Raw genomic sequence first — 20,063 nt, 5'->3', positions numbered from 1 at the left:
AATATTTTCAAGGTGTTGGTTATATACACTGTAAACTTTGTGAAAATTCAGTAAGCTGTATACTTACAATTTATGTGCTTTTCTGTATGTGTACTATATTTAAATAAATTTATAAAAAATAATATCTCACAAAGCATTTCCTTTAAAAAAGTAACACTAAGAATTCTGATAAATATTCCCTTTGAATCACTAAAAAATGTTCCTCTGGAAAGATTTTTTTTCTAAATGGTTTAATGTTCAATTTAGGAATTATGTGATTTTTCAATTTCACTTATTAATTGAAGTAGTACAACATACATGATCTAGTACAATATACATATAGTAAAGTATATAAATTCAAAGGATAAAACAAAACTATATATGTAAAATAAAAACAAAGCCCATTTTTAGCACCCTAGAACATTCTCCTGTGTTCCTTCCTAATTCATACCTTCCCTCAAAAGGTAAAGGGTGTCCTCCAATTAAAAATACGTAAATAAATTAAAAAAAAAAAGAGGTAAAGAGTTGAAGATTAATTCTATCATCTTCAAATAGTTTTGCCTCTTCTTTACTTTTTCTTTTTGGCTATACGGCATGTGGGATATCAGTTCCCCAACCGGGATCAAACCTGTGCCCCCTACATTGGGAGCTCAGAGTCTTAACCATTAGACCGCCAGAGAAGTCCCAGTTTTGCTTCCTCCTGAATCTGATGTAAATGATTTCATATGGTATATACTTTTGTGTCTGAAATTTGTTGTTGTTGTTGTTCAACATAATGTCCACATTGCTGAATATATCATTAGTCTATTCTTTTTTAATGCCATGTGGTATTCCATTTTAGAAATATACCACCATTTATTTATTCTCTTGTTGAAAGACATTTGGACTGCTTCCAGTTTTTTGACTATTGTGAGTATGAATTAAATTGAAGAAAGTGGGGAAAACCACTAGACCATTCAGGTATGACCTAAATCAAATTCCTTATGATTATACAGTGCAAATGAGAAAGAGATTTAAGGGACTAGATCTGACAGAGTGCCTGATGAACTATGGATGGAGGTTCATAACACTGTACAGGAGACAGGGATCAAGACCATCCCCAAGAAAAAGAAATGCAAAAAGGCAAAACGGCTGTCTGAGGAGGACTTACAAATAGCTGTGAAAAGAAGAGAAGTGAAAAGCAAAGATAAAAGCATTTGAATGCAGAGTTCCAAAGAATGGCAAGGAGAGATAAGAAAGCCTTCCTCAGCGATCAATGCAAAGAAATAGAGGAAAACAATAGAATGGGAAAGACTAGAGATCTCTTCAAAAAAATTAGAGATACCAAGGGAACATTTCATGCAAAGATGGGCTCAATAAAGGACAGAAATGGTATAGACCTAACAGAAGCAGAAGATATTAAGAAGAGGTGGCAAGAATACACAGAAGAACTGTACAAAAAAGATCTTCACGACCCAGATAATCATGATGGTGTGATCTCTCACCTAGAGCCAGACATCCTGGAATGTGAAGTCAAGTGGGTCTTAGGAAGCATCACTACAAACAAAGGTAGTGGAGGTGATGGAATTCCAGTTGTGCTATTTCAAATCCTAAAAGATGATGCTGTGAAAGTGCTGCACTCAATATGTCAGCAAATTTGGAAAACTCAGCAGTGGCCACAGGACTGGAAAAGGTCAGTTTCATTCCCACCCCAAAGAAAGGCAATGCCAAAGAATGCTCAAACTACCGCACAACTGCACTCATCTCACACGCTAGTAAAGTAATGCTCAAAATTCTCCAAGCCAGGCTTTAGCAATATGTGAACTGTGAACTTCCAGATGTTCAAGCTGGATTTAGAAAAGGCAGAGGAACCAGAGATCAAATTGCCAACATCCGCTGGATCATCGAAAAAGCAACAGAGTTCCAGAAAAACATCTATTTCTGCTTTATGGACTATGCCAAAGCCTCTGACTACGTAGATCACAATAAACTGTGGAAAATTCTTTAAGAGATGGGAATACCAGACCACCTGACCTGCCTCTTGAGAAACCTGTATGCAGGTCAGGAACCAACAGTTAGAACTGGACATGAACAACAGACTGGTTCCAAATAGGAAAAGGAGTACGTCAAGGCTGTATATTGTCACCCTACTTATTTAACTTATATGCAGAGTACATCGTGAGAAATGCTGGGCTGGATGAAGCACAAGCTGGAATCAAGATTGCCGGGAGAAATATCAATAACCTCAGATATGCAGATGACACCACCCTTATGGCAGAAAGTGAAGAACTAAAGAGCCTCTTGATGAAAGTGAAAGAGGAGAGTGAAAAAGTTGGCTGAAAGCTCAACATTCAGAAAACTAAGATCATGGCATCCGGTCCCATCACTTCATGGCAAATAGATGGGGAAACAGTGGCAACAGTGGCTGACTTTATTTTTCTGGGCTCCAAAATCACTGCAGATGGTGATTGCAGCCATGAAATTAAAAGATGCTTACTCCATGGAAGGAAAGTTATGACCAACCTAGACAGCATATTAAAAAGCAGACACATTACTTTGTCAACAAAGGTCAGTATAGTAGTCATGTATGGATGTGAGAGTTGGACTATAAAGAAAGCTGAGCGCCGAAGAATTGATGCTTTTGAACTGTGGTGTTGGAGAAGACTTTTGAGAGTCCCTTGGACTGCAAGGAGATCCAACCAGTCCATCCTAAAGATCAGTCCTGGGTGTTCATTGGAAGGACTGATGCTGAAGCTGAAACTCCAATACTTTGGCCACCTGATGCAAAGAGTTGATTCATTTGAAAGGACCCTGATGCTGGGAAAGATTGAGGGCAGGAGAAGGGGACGACAGAGGATGAGATGGTTGGATGGCATTACCGACTCAATGGGCATTGGTTTGGGTGAACTCCGGGAGTTGGTGATGGACAGGGAGGCCTGGTGTGCTGTGGTTCATGGGGTCTCAGAGAGTCAGACACAACTGAGGGCCTGAACTGAACTGAATTGAACTGATGAATACAACTGCTATGAACATCCTTATGGTGCATCCATATGGTGGACATATGCACTAATTTCTCTTCCATACAGACTTAGAAGTGGAATTGCTGGGTCAGAGAATAGGTGTAATTTATATAAATCCTCTAAACAATTAACATTTATTTAAATATAATCAATCCTTCTTTATCACACTGTGTTTATACAACTATTGCATTAAAACATCATCTATCAATTAAAGTTTCATATGAGTCTTGGTAAACAGCTTTACCTTCTCCTTAAGTGGTGGGGAGCAAGGGCTAGAGGCAGGACTGTCAGGTGGGGATGAGTCTACCTCCACTGGCTCTTCTTCTTTGATTTTGATGTCTGGTGTAGAAGGCAGAGACATGTCAAGGGGCCCAGAAGCAGCCTGTTAAAAGAGAGAAATGAGCATAGTTCAATCCCTTGATTCCCTTCAGGTTTAATCTATATCTTCCCAGTTAAAAGATGAGGGATATACTTCTAAAAGTTCAATCCTTGGTCAAAGCACCAAACTGAAAGTCAAAGAAATGTGGAACCCAGGTTTTACAACTCTGGCCAAATCCTTAAACTTCTCAGGGCTTCTGTTTCCCAACTATAAAATGAAATTATTTATACCTGCCTCACCATGGATGAATACTGATAAAGATTCTGAAAGAAGGAAAAAAAAAAAACTTAAAATGCCTATGAAGACCCTGAAAGGAGAAAATAAAAAAAAAAAAATGTCATTTATCAATCAAATACTATGATTATTTTTCAGAAAAGTACAATTCCTGAATCCAGTGCCTTCCTATTCTCAGCCAGCTCCATCGGCTACTAAAGAGTTTTGAACACTTTTTCTGCCAATCAGAATGACCAGGTTACCCACTTATCAAAAGCAAACAAAATAAAATTGGCTATTAAAGTACTGTCAATGAAGTAGGAAATATCTTTTATGGGGAAGTCGCCATGCTTGATGGTGTTCTCACCCCAAAATCTGGTGCTAGAGGCTGCTGCTGCAGTTAGGAATATAGGGTTTTCGGGTAACAAAGAAAGGAAAGGCTGATCATTTGATCAGTGAAAGAAACTAGAACCTGGTCCTAGGGGCAGGACTGGAGAAAACCAGAAGGGAAAGAGTACTTTTCTGGCAGTGGTGCAATCGCCTCACAGAACTGGGGAGCCGTAAGTGGCTTTGAAGAGAACAATAAACCATCTAAGATGACCCCGATACTGCACCACAACAGGGAGGCTGGCGTTGGCAGTTCAGTTTCATGACAAAGTAGATTCTTTGTTCTGTTCTTCCCACATCCTAGGCTTCTTGGTGAAAGAGGAGCTTGTTTTTAATTTATCCCTCGCTATCTTAATCACTAGAAATCCTGGTATTTGATGGAATTGAAGATAATCTGGTATCTACTACATTAGAGAAGGTGGTAATGGTTCTTTCTCTTCAATCTGATAAGGATGAGCAACAGCAAAGATGGTTTCAATTTCTGCCCTCATTTTTTTCTACACAGATGTCACGTCCAACTGGGCTAATTCTTGGATCCCTGAAGTCAGAGGGTAGTGGGAAGGAGAGGCCTCTAAGTAAATACAACCACAAGTTTAAAACCTCCTAGAGGCATCTCCTAGAAAAGTTGTGGTTCAGAGAAGTTTTGCGCTCAAAAAACACTCCTGGAGATAATTTTCCACTGAGCCTATGCTTCTCATCAAGAAGAGGTGAAGACCACCCCTAACCAAGCAGGGAGAAACACCAAGAGATGCCCAGTGAGTAAAGGCCTGACTAACTGTGTCAACCGAGCTAAAAGGGTAGTGGAAAAGACTTGGAGCCTTTAAAAGGAGGCTAATTTTCTTGAATTTCCCTCCAGTACTCTTGCCTGGAAAATCCCATGGACGGAGGAGCCTGGTAGGCTACAGTCCATGGGGTCGCTAAGAGTCGGACACGACTGAGCGACTTCACTTTCACTTTTCCCTTTCATGCACTGGAGAAAGAAATGGCAACCCACTCCAGTATTCTTGCCTGGAGAATCCCAGGGATGGGGGAGCCTGGTGAGCTGCCGTCTATGGGGTCGCACAGAGTCGGACACGACTGAAGCGACTTAGCATAGCATAGCATATTGAGTTTGGTTTAAAATCCTTCACAACCTGGTGGAAACAATTTGACTGATTTCTTTGTTTGGGGGGAGGAAGAAATGACAGGGGGGATGAAGTAGGGAAACTGTAAAATAAAATTATATCACATAGATTGTAAGCAACTGATTAATAAAAAGAATGATGTGCAGACCATGGCAAGTTCTGCCATTTGAAAGGAGAACTACAAATACACGCCACTGAGTTTCCCCCACTTTTTAATATGTGGGAGATAACAGGAAATGAAGATGACAGAAAGCTATAGAACTAGGAAAGACTCCCAGTGATAGGAACATGTCATTCTTATAATTTAAGATGGATAGAAAAATTGTGCACAAACTCTTTTGATTTACCTGCTGATAGCTTATAGTGAATGGTGTCGGATTTGTGGCCTCCAGAGGAGCGATTTCGATCCAGGGCCAGAGACAAAGCTTGATCACTCAGAGCTTTTGTGTAGCAGAAGTTTTATAACAGTGAAGAGAGGCAGCTTCTGACAGAGACATCAGAAGTGGGCAATGAGTGCCTCAATCACTAGTTTGGGTGGGGCTTTATATACTTTTTCAACTGGTACCAACAATAGATCAAAAGAGTATCTTAAGGTTGTAAAGGTCTTATCAGACCCACTCCCACAACATAATCTTAAGATAATAGGATTAGTCAGAAGGTTTCTGTTAAGGAGAAACAAGTCTCCAAGAAAGATACATTGTTGTTATATAATGATTATATACTATATACAGAGCTTAAGGAAAAACATACCAGTGAGCAAGATGTGCTGTTTTGTTGTGTAATCCTTAGCTCTAGACTTAAAGAAAGTTGGTCTCAGTAGAAACAGGTTGTTGCCATAACAACTCAGAGCTTTCCTCAAGGGCCCTGGTCTCCTTATCGACCTACCTAAGAATAAGCTGTCTCACTGCTATCTCCCTCTTAGAGGGAAAGAGTCCTCCCTGGAAATTTTTTCTTAAGTCTTAGCTTTCCTGTATTCTGATGCGATTCCACGCCTCACTGCACCATGCAATTATGGGAGGTACACGTGTTAATGTGTATATGTTCTGAGATAGAGATATTGGAATTTTTTCTGAATTATTATGGAACACAGATCTGATTTTAAGTAGTGACTAATAACCCAGAATTATAATTCTTAGATAGAGTAAACGTTGACTTTTTCTTTTGCCCCCAAGCCCCTTATTCCATGGGAACTATTTTTCTTTGACTCTGCTTCTCGAATTATTTCCTCTGATCTTCCAAACTAAAGGATTCTCTAGGGATCTTGAATATAAAGGTTAAAATCAGGATCACAGCATCTCAGAATCTGAAGTGATTCCAATATTTTAATCCTCTCCACAATATCTATCCTAAGTGACCTCCATATAACTGGACATACCTTGTGATAGTTTCCTATCCTGGTCCTATTTCTACTTCTGGGCCTCACAGAGCAAGTTTAACTCCTCTCTTACACAAAAACTCTTCAACTATTTGAAGACTGCAATTTTGTTCCAACAAAATTTCTTTTCACACTTCCCTGGTGGTTTAGTGGTTAAGACTCCACATTCCCACTGCAGTGGGTCCGGGTTTGATCCCTGGTTGGTGAACCAAGATCCCAATGCCACTGGGTGTGGCCAAATCAAAATAAGAAAATAAAACAGGAGACAAGTATGATCCTTTCTATGCAATAAAATATACATACATGTGTATGCAGGAAAAAAATTTTTAAAAATATATAAAAATCGGTTTCTTTAAATGTTCCCAAAGTGACCTAATTTCTAGTTCTTTCACAATCCTGGTTGATCTCCTTCGAAAGGCTTTTAAGAACATCCTTCCTTAAGCTTAATGTCTTGATTATTACTACAGAGTTACTTGGAGGTAGGAGTTACATACACTGAAACAAAGAAGAGTCAAAATTCAGTAAATGTCTACTGATTGGCTGATTGAATAAAACAATCCAGGTGAGAAGTCTGATTAGCTCAGAAAAGAGTGGTATTTGGAAAAAAAAAAAAACCCATTATATAACAAAATTTGAGTGATTTATATATATTTTTTAACATCTTCAACACATTCAGAACAAAAATAATTTAAAAACTAGATTACTGAACAATATCCACAGGAAGGGCAAGAAAACTGGTTTTTTATGAAGACCCAACATTTGTGCTTATGCATCACCTAGACCCCCTAAAGACTTGAATGGCTGAAAAGGATAAGTGAGTATTATCTGGTTCTATAGAACCAAGCTCATAATTTGTTGCTTTGACAAATTATGCAAATTATCCCAGGGCACAGTGCAAGTTGCCTAGATCTGAACACCACCAATTTTTTAGCAAAAGTCCCGCCTCTTGCCTTTTTTTCATCTTCATCTGCAGCTTTTTTGAATTCATGTTCAAAGGAGCTAGCTAGTTCATTGAAGAGTCCCACCTCTTCACAGTTCTTTAGGAATCGAGTTGGAGTAGGAGTTTGATCTGTAGACATGAAAAGAAAAGGAAGTTTTATTTTAGTTTTGATCTGAAATTAAAACTAGAGAGCACATCAAGAACACATTTTTATTCTTCTGTTTGGAAAGAATCTGTGTTTAGGCAAATTTGCTTTTATGGAGCACTAGTAAGTAAAGTGGTACTAGGCCACCAGGGGGTGTCTGTGCTATGTTGCCTCAAGGCCAGCAAAGGGATGAGAGAACAATGTTTCGTTGTGTGACTATCTATATGTAACCACCTTTCTCTGAGAGGCTGGTTTCAGCTCCCTCACCCCCAAAACAAAACAAAACTGCCCACCCAGGTGGAGTCTGTGAAACTTCTAGGTCGGAAAATCAAGTACAGTTGAGTGACATTTTCCCTTTACACTTATTCTCTGCTAGGTCTGAAGTGAGTAGGTGTAAGCAGATGGACACTAAAATCTGATGAGGAGGAGAATGAGGATCAGATGGCTGAGTCTACTTGCCAAAGCTACCAAGTAAGAAATGGTGCCTTGTTTTTCAGTTGTCACTAAGGTAAGAGTCTGTTACCTTCTTGAAGGCATTCCAGGCACATCTAGGGGCTGGGGAACAAGACAGCAAGATCGTGAGCTAGAAAAGGAAACTGCAAACAATAGACCTCACTGGACGGAGACCTGAGACCAACAGCAAATTCCGGAAACCAGGATATTTGGATTTAATTTGCCAGCCAAAATATCCTCTCAGAGGCTGCACAAATCTTTCCTCAGCACACTGCCTCTGCCCTTGGGAAGAGGAAGGCTCTGGGTAACCCACGGGAACTTTTCAAGCGACTTGAATTTTAGATTTGAGCTTCTCTCTCCCCATCCTGTTTTTCTAGTTTTCCTCTCTTGCGTGCTAAGTTGCTTCGGTCGTGTCTGACTCTTTGTGACCCTATGGACTGTAGCCCACCAGGCTCCTCTGTCCATGGGATTCTCCAGGCAAGAATACTGAAGTGGGTTGCCATGCCCTTCTCTAGGGAATCTTCCTGACCCAGGAATTGAATCCGCATCTCTTATATCCTCTGCAATGACAGGTGGGTTCTTTACCACTAGTGCCACCTGGGAAGTCCCTTTTCTCTCTTAGGTCAGTTGAATCTTGTTCCCCAGTCCTAACTCTATTATGACGGTTTTCCTTGCAGTGCTAATCACTTCAGGGATTCATCTCATATTCCAAACCACTAACTGAACGACAGGGATAGAATGATGTTTAAACAATATTTTAAGGAGTGAGAACTGGGGCTAAAATCACTCCTCTTAGCACGATCAATTAGGAATAGTCCAGTGGGATTTTCCATGGAAACAACATAACTTTTTCTTTTTTAAATTTAAACAAAACCTCTTCTGAATCAGAGTGTTTGGAAAACTTACCACTAACCTCCCAAAATAGTTTTAAAAGGTTCTCTGGCAGCTTTGGTTGGCCAACGATAAAGCCACTTTCCCTCCATCCCCGGGTGAGTGGAGGTAATATTCCCTTATGCTTAGAGAGTACTTCAGTAAGGGCACATAAAAAAATCACAGCTCAAGTGGAACAGGACGGGGCAGCTAAGGGCATGGTTACAGCAGAAGAGGGCCTTTTGGATCTCTGGCCTGAGGCTCATATAAACTTTTCCCATTCTTGAACAAACAGCCAAACAGCCAGAAAATGTATATACGAAAACCCTTAGCTTGCTCTGATGATTCCAGAGAAATTAACAGGTGTTTACTGAATGCTTTCTGTGTTTTGCTGCTATATGTATAAACTGTGTGTACATTTGGGGGAGGGGGAGAGATAGAAGTATAGGAGTTTGGGCCAAAAAGAAGATATGGTTCTTGCCATAGAGAGCTAAGAGGATGTTTTTTAGTTGAGGAAATAAAATTAATTTATATAGAGAGTATCACAGTATACAAAAGATATGTGCCATGTACAGCAGAAAATAAAACTGTTACAGAAATAAAGACAAATTAATGACGGAGCAATTAGGAAAGATTTCAAGAAGTGGGACTTGAGCTGGGCCTCAAAGAATGGCTTCAGATGGTAGATGAGAGAGATTAGTAGGATAAGAGGAGTCAGGCAGGTGAAGGCACAGAGAGAAGCGCAGGTATGGGCACCAATACATAGATGAGGAGGAAAAGGTATGTGTAGGTCAAAAGACAATCAGGTTAGGGATATAAGTTGCATTTAAAGATGGGTAAATACCATAGGCAAGGTTATAGAAAGCTTGAAAATCCAAATAAAAATAGCCTTAAAGTAAGAGAAAATAGGAAGATAATGACAGATTTTGAGCAGAGGACAAGAATTTCAGGAAGTCTGGCTTTTCAACAGAATGCAAGATGGATTAGAATGAGAGACCAGGCAAGGAGGCCAGGTAGGAGACTATGGAGGAATTCAAGCACACTGATGGTAGATGGCAGGAAGCACAGAAAGGAATACAACAGTCAGAACTGAAGAAAGAATAAAACAATACAAGATTTTGAGACTATTGATATCACTGAATATCAAAGCAGAAGAACTGGTTTTGGGGACAAGGAATTCCTTAACTGACAGTCACTGACATGAATATCTGAAAACAGAAAGATACACAAGTAAGTGTTCAGTAGGGGCTGAAATACATGTGAGGTACCAGGTCTTAATTTAGAGATATGAGAATCACCAGACTAGATAGGATAGCTGAAATGTGCAATGGGATGAATGCCCTGAAACAGAAGGCAAAGAATAACAGGAAAACATTTTATCTCCTTAGGACTGTCCTGTATCAGTTTCTCTCCCCACTCATGGAGGGTGACATAGACATTTCCACGCATTTGGAATAATCTCTCCAGCTTGATAACTTTGCCCCAAATTTGGTGTGTGTGTTCAGTCATTAAGTCGGGTCCAACTCTTTGCAACCCCATGGACTGTAGCACACTGGGCTGCCTTGTCCTTCACTATCCCGGAGTTTGTTCAAACTCACGTCCATTGAGTTGGTGATGCCATCCAACCATCTCATCCTCTGTCGCCCCCTTCTCCTCCTGCCCTCAATTTTTCCCAGCATTGGGGTCTTTTCCAATGAGTCAGCTCTTTGCACCAGGTAGCCAAAGTATTGGATCTTCAGCTTCACCATCAGCCCTTCCAATGAATATTCAGGGTTGATGTCCTTGAGGATTGACTGGTTTGATCTCCTTGCTGTTCAAGGGACTTTCAAGAGCCCCAAATTTACCTCTTTCATAGACTTCTTCAATCAATTTCACTTAATAATAATTCTCTGAGTACTGATGCTGTTTGTATTATTCACTTATACTTGACTTAAAATACTAAAATTTTTTCCATATATACATGCCCCAACAATAAATTTAAGTATGTGTTGCCTGCATACATGTTTATGCTCTCTCCTCTCTTCCAAGGACCTTCCCCAGGCTTTCTTAAGGATCATTAATGACAACGTCCCCGACTTAAGTCTTTTTCCAGGAATTACAACTCATAAGCTCCCAGCAAAGTGCCTGGTACACATGGTAGATATTCAACAAATAATAAGGTATAGGAGATCTGTAGCGCAAGGTCCTTCCTTCATGTACAGAACTATGGGAGAAGGTTCTCTCTTTTCTCCTCTGTGTCTCAAACAGCATTTTGGCTAGTAGTACTTAGAGAGACTGGGCTTCCCAGGTGATGCAGAGGTAAATAATCCACCTACCAATGTAGGAGATGTGGGTTTGATCCCCAGGTTGGGAAGATCCCCTGGAGGTGGAAACGGCAACCCACTCCAGTATTCTTGCCTGGAAAATTCCATGGACAGAGGAGTCTGGTGGACTACAGTCCATGCGGTTGCAAAGAGTCGGACATGACTGAACACGCACACACTTAGAGAAATTGTGCCTTACCTGAATTATTAACTGATACAATACAATAATCATCACTAAATTCTCCATTGGTTAAACATTGAGGTAAGCTTGCTTAACTCAGGCTAAATCAGAACCCCTCTTGGTATCAAAAGAGAGAGCCCACTTTGTCTGCCTGTCTAGCTGAAAATGGCACGATAGAACTGCTGCACTGTTTGAGAGGAGCTGCTGAGAATGCTCCCTTGAGAATGGCATAGGTAAGCAAAACAGTATCTAAAACAACCAGTGAGAAGTTCCAGGTCACCCAAATTGGCTTAGAAAAGTCCCACTGACTAAGTGTCTTATTTGCCCTCAATGGTGTCCGCAGTCATAAAGGGAAGTTGAATTTACGAACTGACAACCTGCCTGCTTGGGGGAAAAGTGACACCCAGTGGAAGAGAAGCGGCCAGGCTAGGTCAGCTTCCTTGCTTTCTTTTGTTCACCCCTTCGCTGTGGGTAGGGAAAAATGTCAAAGGCATCTTTTGTCTGTAAATCTTCCAAAGTCTTAATAAAAAGGCAAGGAGGGAATAGACTGAAAACAGCTAAGACAAAAACCTCAACACACCCACCTCAAAAACCGCAGAACCCAATCTTGTATTACAAACTGAGAGAGTGGAGGGCACAATAGAAACTTGGGAGCTTTCAGTGTTCCTTTCTCCTGATTAAATGCAGATCACATAAGGGCTCTTAATGGGACAAGGGGAGTACAGCTCCCAGTACATCTGGTCCCTGGTATTAATCTTAACTGTCTGGTGATATCTAGGCACGTGGCTTCTGGGGCAGCAAATACCTGCGATGATGACTGAGTCAGTTCGGGCTGGGCCAAATTTCAATGTCATCTCATGCTTGTGTTTATGAACTGCCAGGTGGTCCTCGTTTGTAAATCTCTGAAACGAAACAGAAACAGAGATGTGAAAAAAAAAAAAGTGACTCAGTGCCCTTTTTAAAATGTCCTACCAAACATCCTACAGTAAGGTTAGTCCCTGGAAAGAGGGGCTGGAGAGGGAATGGGAAGGAAGAAAAAAATGAAAATGATGGCAAAGGAGAGGAGATGGGTTAAAAAAGAGAAAATAGGAAAGGAGAAAATGAAGCACTAGAAATCTGGAGGAGAGGGGAAGGGGAAGACCATAGCACCAACTGCTCTGTAATACCAGGTCCAAATGAGAGAAATGGACAGATTGTTGGTGAAGTGGGATCCAGGCAGGAGGTTCCAAATGAAAAAAACATTAAGGCTAGCTTGTAGCAAGCAAGGGGAAAATAATGTTTAATAATGATAATAAAGAAAGGAGAAGGGAAAGGCTGGGTACTAGCTGGTCATCACAAAAATATAGGAAATTCAGAATGAAGCTCTCCATGGTAGGGCTGAACTGGACTATTTATGAGGGGGCTAACAGAGAGATAAATTATGCAGGATTAGGAGAACCATTTAACTTCCTGGCCCCTACAGTGCTGCAGCAGGCGCCTGCCCAGCTATTTGGCTCAGGGTTTTAATGAGCCAGGATGGAGCTGTAGAGGACAGAGGCCCAATGGCCAGCAGTAATGGCACACACCAGCCCCATCGGCCAAATGCTGTCTCCCTTCATCGGGCAGCCCGCCTGGGCTCCATCAGCCATAAAGGGGCCAGTGCAATGCCGTTGACTATATAATGGTAGAATAAAAATGTAAGCAAGAAAAAAAAATTTTTTTTTGTTAGGGTAGGGAGAAGCCTGTAGGCAGGATGAGGGAAGGGAAAAAGGATATGGTATGGAGATTTTATTTATTTAGGGGTCTGGTGAAAGGACAATGAAAATGTGAGGCTAGGTCTGCCTCACTTTATGACTAAGTAAGACAGGGTTACTGGACAGTAATTTATGCTCCCCCCTTTCTTTAGAAGGGGGTGGTGAAGAGAACAGATGAACCGCAGTAATTCAGAAGAATGATACCCTCAAAATTCCCTTTGAGGCTGCCTGGCCATGTTCCTTCATTAAAACATGCCTGCAACACAGTAACAGCTTGGATGCTGCAGTTTTCCACAGCTCTTTCACTAGCCAGGCTCTGAAACATGGTTCTATTTGTCTTTTTGTTTCTAAAAATAATGATTGGTTAGTCTTTTTTTTTTCACTCTCATTAGATAGATACACATTTCCCACCAAAACCATTCCTTTGGCTCTCTATCCACAGCTCTTCTTGACTACAAACCAGTCAGGAGTTGGCTCTATCCTAGCACCTATCCAGGCAAGAAAGCAAAACTGAACTGTTTAAATTTCTTTATTTTACCTAAAAGTAGCTTTCCCCATATCTTCTCTAAGCTCTATCATAACTGAAGCTTAAGACCTAAAATCTTTCCAGGCTAGGCCTACAAGCCTGAAGGGTAAAGGGAATTTTCAATTAAATATATTAAGAATCAAGAAGTAAAACAGTCAAAAGAAGACTGCCTTAGTTGTTTCCAATGGATCTAGGACAAAACTGAATAGAGTGTGTGGATATTTAGCCAAGAACTTTAGTTTTCTCCATCGTTGGTTAACTTTAGGCAACGTACACAATGATTAGTTATCATAGGCATCAACTTTTTCAGTCACAGATTTTTCCCTAAGGAAAGGATGGCACGGGAAAGGGGCGGAATAGTCTTTTAACCATGGGTATGACATTTCTAGGTTAAACAAATCAGTGCAGAGGGTTTGGGATTGCTGGGTATTCGGTAAAAGGAAATGAGCAGAACTCGTCTACAAAAGAGGAAAAACAATCACTTTACAGGGACAGGAAGAGTAGTGCATTAGGGTATATGTTTTCAAAATGTACTGGTGATGTTCTGACAATCTTTTTTCAAAAACACATTTATAGGTACTTCAAGGAAATTTTCTGTATGTAGTTTAAAAAATTTGGCACAATGTTCTAGAATACAGAAGAATGACTTTCAAGCAAAAAGCCTTTTTCTACTATCAGAAATCTAGCTTACCCAAAACTGCTTGGAGAAAGATTTTAAATCTCCAGGCTTTGCTCTAGTTAGGATCATTTAGTATTTTAAAAGGCAACTCCCCTTCTTGTTACAACTTTTCTGCATAGTTGTGATCTGTTTGTTCTCTAGTTCTTGTTCCTCTCTGCTACACAGCCCCACTCCCTTCACACCACCCTATTCCCCGTTGGGCAGTTTATTTTTTCCAAACCAATAGCTGGTGTCTGAAGAGAACTGAACGTGGTTAACCTTGATCTCCCACCCATCAGCATCTCACAGGGTTTTGAAAACTGTGATCATAGGAAAAAAATTACATCTTCATTTTCACTAAACTCCGAAATTTAGCATTCCTAATTCATCATAGAAATTGTACATATTCTCATATTACATTAGTTATTATAGGTATCTCAGAATAGCCTTTCTACTCATCACTACTTCAAAATTATGAGTTGCCAGACCTACCACTAGAACTTAATTTACAGACAGTATTATGCTTAAAAAAACACATGTATTATCAAATATTTTCAAAGCATTTTGATAACTGTATATAAAATAAAATCGCTTCTTTTGTAATCCTATGTCTTTTATTTTACTGATTTAAAAATATTATTCTGAGGAGGGGTTCATAGGCTTCATCAAACTGCCATTGTGGGTCATAACACTACAAAAACTAAGAATCCTTCCAAACTAAATCAGATAGTATGCTTCACAGGAGGAGCAAAAATGGCAGAAGGAGGAGCTTAAGAAGCAGGGCACTGGCATGGTTTGGCTCCAGTCATCTCGCCCTGCTAGTTCTTTTTTTTTTTTTTATAAATTTATTTATTTTAGTTGGGGGCTCCCTGCTATTTCTAACACAACTCTTGTATGGCCAGAGTTAGGAAGAGAATACAAGTTTACTTAATTTTTTTTTTTTTTTTTAATTAAAGAGTGTTGGTATTTGTTGCTGCACACGGGCTTTCTCTAGTTGCAGAGTGGGGGCTACTCTCTAGTTGTGGTGCACGGCTTCTCTTGTTGTGGAGCACAGGCCTTCGGCACATGGGTGTCAGTAGTTGTGGCCCAGAGGCTCATTAGAGATATGGCTTGAGGGCCCCAGAGCACCAGCTCAGTAGTTGTGGTGCAGGGGCTTAGTTGCTCCATGACATGTGGCATTTTCCCAGATCAGGGATTGAACCCATGTTCCCTGCATTGGCAGGCATATTCCTGTCCGCCACACCACCAGGCAAGTCCTAAACTTTTTTTTTTTAATCAAAATGAATGTCAATCTGGCTATTATTTTCATTGTTCCTTATATTTTCTCTTGTTATATTTAAGAGTTAACTCAAGAATTCTCTGTGAAGTGAAGTGTTACTCGCTCAGTCGTGCCTGACTCTTTGCGACCCCATAGACTGCAACCCACCAGGCTTCTCTGTCCATGGGATTTTCCAGGCAAGAATACTGGAGTGTGTAGCCATTTCCTTCTCCAGGGGATCTTCCTAATCCAAGGATTGAACCTGGGTCTCCTGCACTGCAGGTAGATTCTTTACTGACTGAGCTATGAGGGAAGCCTCTAGGTGAATCTTGAACCGCATGCTTAGGAACCTATCCCTTTAAAAGCAATTTCTCAATTAAAAAGTCTAAAATTATTAAGTGATAAAAATTTGACCTTATTAAAAAGATTATTCTATTGAATTAAATAAAATGGGTAGAGGGGCTCCTTAAAAGGATTTCCTTTTTGAATTATTGCCCATTTAAAAATCCAGCTCTCTCATTTGTTAATACAGTTAGTGAGTCTTCCTATGACTAAGGTTTTGGCAAAGAGCCACTCAACTTAGGGAATATTCACTCTGGTTGTAGAGTAAAAAATGATAATTTTCAATAAATGTGTAGATATTAACCATCTCCAAGATAACTTAGGATTGATATTATTCAAAACTGGACTGAAGAATTTAAGTTATACTGGATCATGAAAGCAGTTTATATGCCCTGGGAGAAGATGTAAATAGTAACACAATAAAGTTGAGAGTCTTATTTGCCCAAATAAATGAATCAGGACAGCTTCTTGGCATGAATGGGATAGGGAAAGTATTATGTGCTAATTTGCACCATAGCTAGAGACCAGGATGGTTTAGATTTGCCCTATTCAATATGGTAGCCACTAGCCACATGTGGTTATTGAGCACTTGAAATGTGGCTAGTCCAAATTGAGATGTACTGTCCTGTACTGTACACACAAGGGCCTCCCAGGTGGTTCAGTGGGTAAAGACACAGGAGACATGGGTTCCATCCCTGGGTCAGGAAGATCTTGGAAGAAAGCATGGCAACCCACTCCAGTATTCTTGCCTTGAGAATTCCATGGACAGAGGGAGCCTGGCGGGCTATAGTCGACAGGGTCACAAAGAGTTGGATACAACTGAAGAGACTTAGCACGCACTCACGCATGTACTAAGTCAAAACACATACTGGATTTTGAAGACTTAGTACGAAAAATGAAAAAGAGAATGTAAAATATCTCAATTTTATTTTGATTCTATGTTGAAATGATATTTTTAATATATTGGCTTAAATAAAATATATTATTAAAATTAATGTCACTTGTTTATTTTTACTTTTTAATGTGGCTACTAGGAAATTCAATACTACTTATGCAGCTCACATTTTGTAACTTGCAATATATTTCTTTTGGAGAGCTCTGATCTAGATAACATGCCTGAAGATCTAATGGGAATTTTAATCATGTGCCACACTTCATTTTTTTTTCCTCCAAATTAACTTTTTTGGCCTCACTGTACAGCTTGTGGGATTTTAGTTCCCCTACAAGGGATGGAACCCATGTCCCCTGCAGTGGAAGCACAGAGCCCTAACCACTGGACTGCTAGTGAAGTCCCCAAACTTGATTCTTTCCCCTCAAAACACTTTTTCTCTAAATACAGTTTATACTCTATGGTAGTGGTTCTCAATTAGGGGCAACTCTGCCCCCCAGGGGACATTTGGCAATGTAACATTTGCTTATTACAACCTAGGGAATGCTACTGAACTATAGAGGGCAGAGGCCTGGGAAATGCACTGGACAGCTCCCCCAAACAAAAAATTATCTGACCCAAAATGTCATTGGTGTCTCTGGTGAGAAACTCTGCTTCAAGATAAAGGGAAAAGAAAAAACAAACAAACAGAAAGGCTGTTTTTTAGTTTCCTTTGCCAAACTGCCAACACATGTTTTTGGATATGAAACTTGGAAGGAAAAAACCACAGACAGAAAACTCGCAACCTCATTTCAGAAAATGGCTGATGTACTGCCAATCTGCAAATACTTAGGAGAGGGAAATTAGGAAGATGAGACAGAAGGCACTGTAATTGGGAGAAGAACAGACTAAATGCAGTTCTCATGCACTGCCTTGTTAGTAGCAAAGAGATAACACTGAAAAAGCAAATCGGCTATTTGCTTTTAGGCTATTTCAGATTTTCACTCCTCAACAGAAGAAAAAAATATCAAGAAAGGAAATTTTCTTAGTTTAAAAAGCATAAAATAGACTACAGGACTATGAGGAAGTCGATCTGAAAAGTGATATTAGTATTAGAATGGGCATAGAAGGTATAGTTTTGGTAAAAAATACTTCCCATTTCTAGGAAGTTTCATTTTCACCCCATCTCCTGTAATGAGAAACTGTAATCCCACCTACTAGCAAACTGACTAAATAAACAGAACTAAGTAAAAAGTTAGGAATGGCCTGAAGAACAAGCACAGTGGGAACTGGAAATCAGGAATACATGTCAGTGAACGAAGCCTTAAATTTTTAAAAAGTTGATGTATAATGTATATAAACTGCAAAAATCTCAAGTGTAGAGCTCAATGAATTTTTATATAAGTATGAAAAGAAATAAAGTGAAAGTGTTAGTTGCTCAGTTGTGCCCAACTCTTTGCGATCCCATGGACTGTAGCGTGTCAGGCTCCTCTGTCCGTGGAATTCTCCAGGCAAGAATACTAGAATGGGTTGCCATTCCCTGCTCCAGGGGATCTTCCCAACCCAGGGATTGAACCCAAGTTTCCCACATTGCAGGCAGATTCTTTACTGTCTGAGCCACAGGGAAGCCTATGCTGGTGTAATCACAACCAGGTCAACATCTAAAACATTTCAGGCACCCCAGAAGGCCCCCTCACACCCCACTTTTCTTAAGCTTTTAAACGAAATAGTTACATAAAACTTAGTACTTGGCATACAGCATATATTCAGTTAGCTCTCCCCTCTTTTCCTTTTTAAATCTTAAGGTAGACAGGTATGATATTTAAAAATTAGTTTTTCTTTGTAGAATAATTCTAAATAAGTCAATGCAGAGAGAGTTCTTTTCCTAATCCCATTAAGACAAGTTTCCCAGACACTTGTTGAAACAGCACCACTAAACAGAATTGAAGAGAAGGCTCAGGGCAAATGAGAGCTTAGCCCAAACTAAAGATAAATTTTTGTCTATTGACTCTGAGCCAGGCATAAGCATACGGGCATTAGAAATGTAGTAGTTGTAAGCTAAGTCCTTGGTAAATTTTTGTGACCAGTGAAACTTCTGTGCAGTATGCACGGCACCCTTAGCCAGATTCATTCCTGAAGTGTTGTTTTTGGCCACCACAGCTCCAGTTTCCATGTGGATTTGCCTCACATTTTAAAATGCTCTTATATCCTGACCTATGATTAATTCACGTCCCTTTCCTTGTTTTAGAAGAGTAGACTGGGAGAAGGAGACAAATCAGAACTCTTTAGTTACTAGGAAATGAGTCCTGGATGCCTAAACTATCAGGGAATTGAGTTTCTATTTGTGATAGTCTGAAAAATCACTTATGCTGAAACCTAACTATACTCTTCTCCAAAGTTTGTGGGTTTGGCAGCACTTCATGAACAGAATAGCCTTCTTTTATTATAATATCTACACTCTGGCATATCCTGATGAAAGAAAATAGCTTGAAAAAGCAGGAGAAAACTGATACCTATAGGTAGAAAGCTCTAGAATATAGTGATATTGGTGCTGATCAGGGTGGAAAGAATAGCTGACCTTTTTGAAAACGCTATTTAATCACTTCAACTGATCGCGTATTCTGAAAGAACAAACTGGGAGATCTCCAACAGTCTTACGCTTCTCACCCTCACTGGAGAACTTCTATTCCCAATGCAAGATATCATTTAGGTTTGGGAAAGTGGGAAAAGGGAGAAGGGAAGGGACTAAACACACACACCTCAATCCAACATAACTTTCATTTGTACCTTGGTCAATCTTAGGTTCCTGCTTTCTACTTCAAGATGCTGCTGTTTATGAAATGAGTCACACATCCTGCTTTGAATGCTTCATGGCTCTTGAATGAATCATTTCAAAGCACAGGATTGTTCAACAAATAAATACAACCGCAGCAGCAGCAGCAGCTCATAGGCTGCATGTGTGAGCAAGGTAATTTATAGAGGAAAAATAAGAACAGGAAACTTCTTCCCAAAATATTCTAAGAGAAAAATGTTGTCAGGGGAATGAAGGATATAAACTGAAGGGAGGGGGAAAAAAATCCACTGAACTGTACCTAAAGAAATCCTTTTGTCTGTGGATTGAAACATGTACTGCTTGGGAAAGGCTGTTTGAGTGTCTTAAAGAGAAGATTTTGGCAGTTGACTAAATTAGTCCATTGGAAAAAGAAAGAATTGTTAGAGGAGAGACATTACTTGATAGTTGGCCTAGCAGAGAAGCCATCTGATAGAATACAAGCCCCTCAAGTGCAAGAATCCTCATTTGCTTTGTTTGTGGAAGTACCACAAGCACTT

General features: G+C 40.0%; 1 protein-coding gene across 9 annotated transcripts in view; it reads right to left on the bottom strand.

Annotated features, from left to right (window-relative positions):
• The window catches only part of LOC145547174 (cyclic AMP-dependent transcription factor ATF-7), a 94,005-nt gene that overhangs the window by 17,082 nt on the left and 56,860 nt on the right, over positions 1 to 20,063 (bottom strand). For 6 of the 9 annotated variants that reach the window (XM_081596031.1, XM_081596030.1, XM_081596037.1 and 3 more), the window contains 3 exons: positions 12,154 to 12,250; positions 7,407 to 7,525; positions 3,223 to 3,360 (listed from right to left, as the gene is read on the bottom strand). In XM_081596031.1, the coding sequence (XP_081452157.1) occupies positions 3,223 to 3,360; positions 7,407 to 7,525; positions 12,154 to 12,250 (354 nt within the window). The remainder of the gene's footprint in view (positions 1 to 3,222; positions 3,361 to 7,406; positions 7,526 to 12,153; positions 12,251 to 20,063) is intronic. The other 3 variants (XM_081596032.1, XM_081596033.1, XM_081596034.1) reach the window with 1 other exon arrangement.

This window comes from Giraffa tippelskirchi, chromosome 4 (genome assembly GCF_054371585.1).
Source record: "Giraffa tippelskirchi isolate mGirTip1 chromosome 4, T2T-mGirTip1v1.2.pri, whole genome shotgun sequence".
NCBI lineage: Eukaryota > Metazoa > Chordata > Mammalia > Artiodactyla > Giraffidae > Giraffa > Giraffa tippelskirchi.
This window is presented reverse-complemented; position numbering and strand designations above follow the sequence as displayed.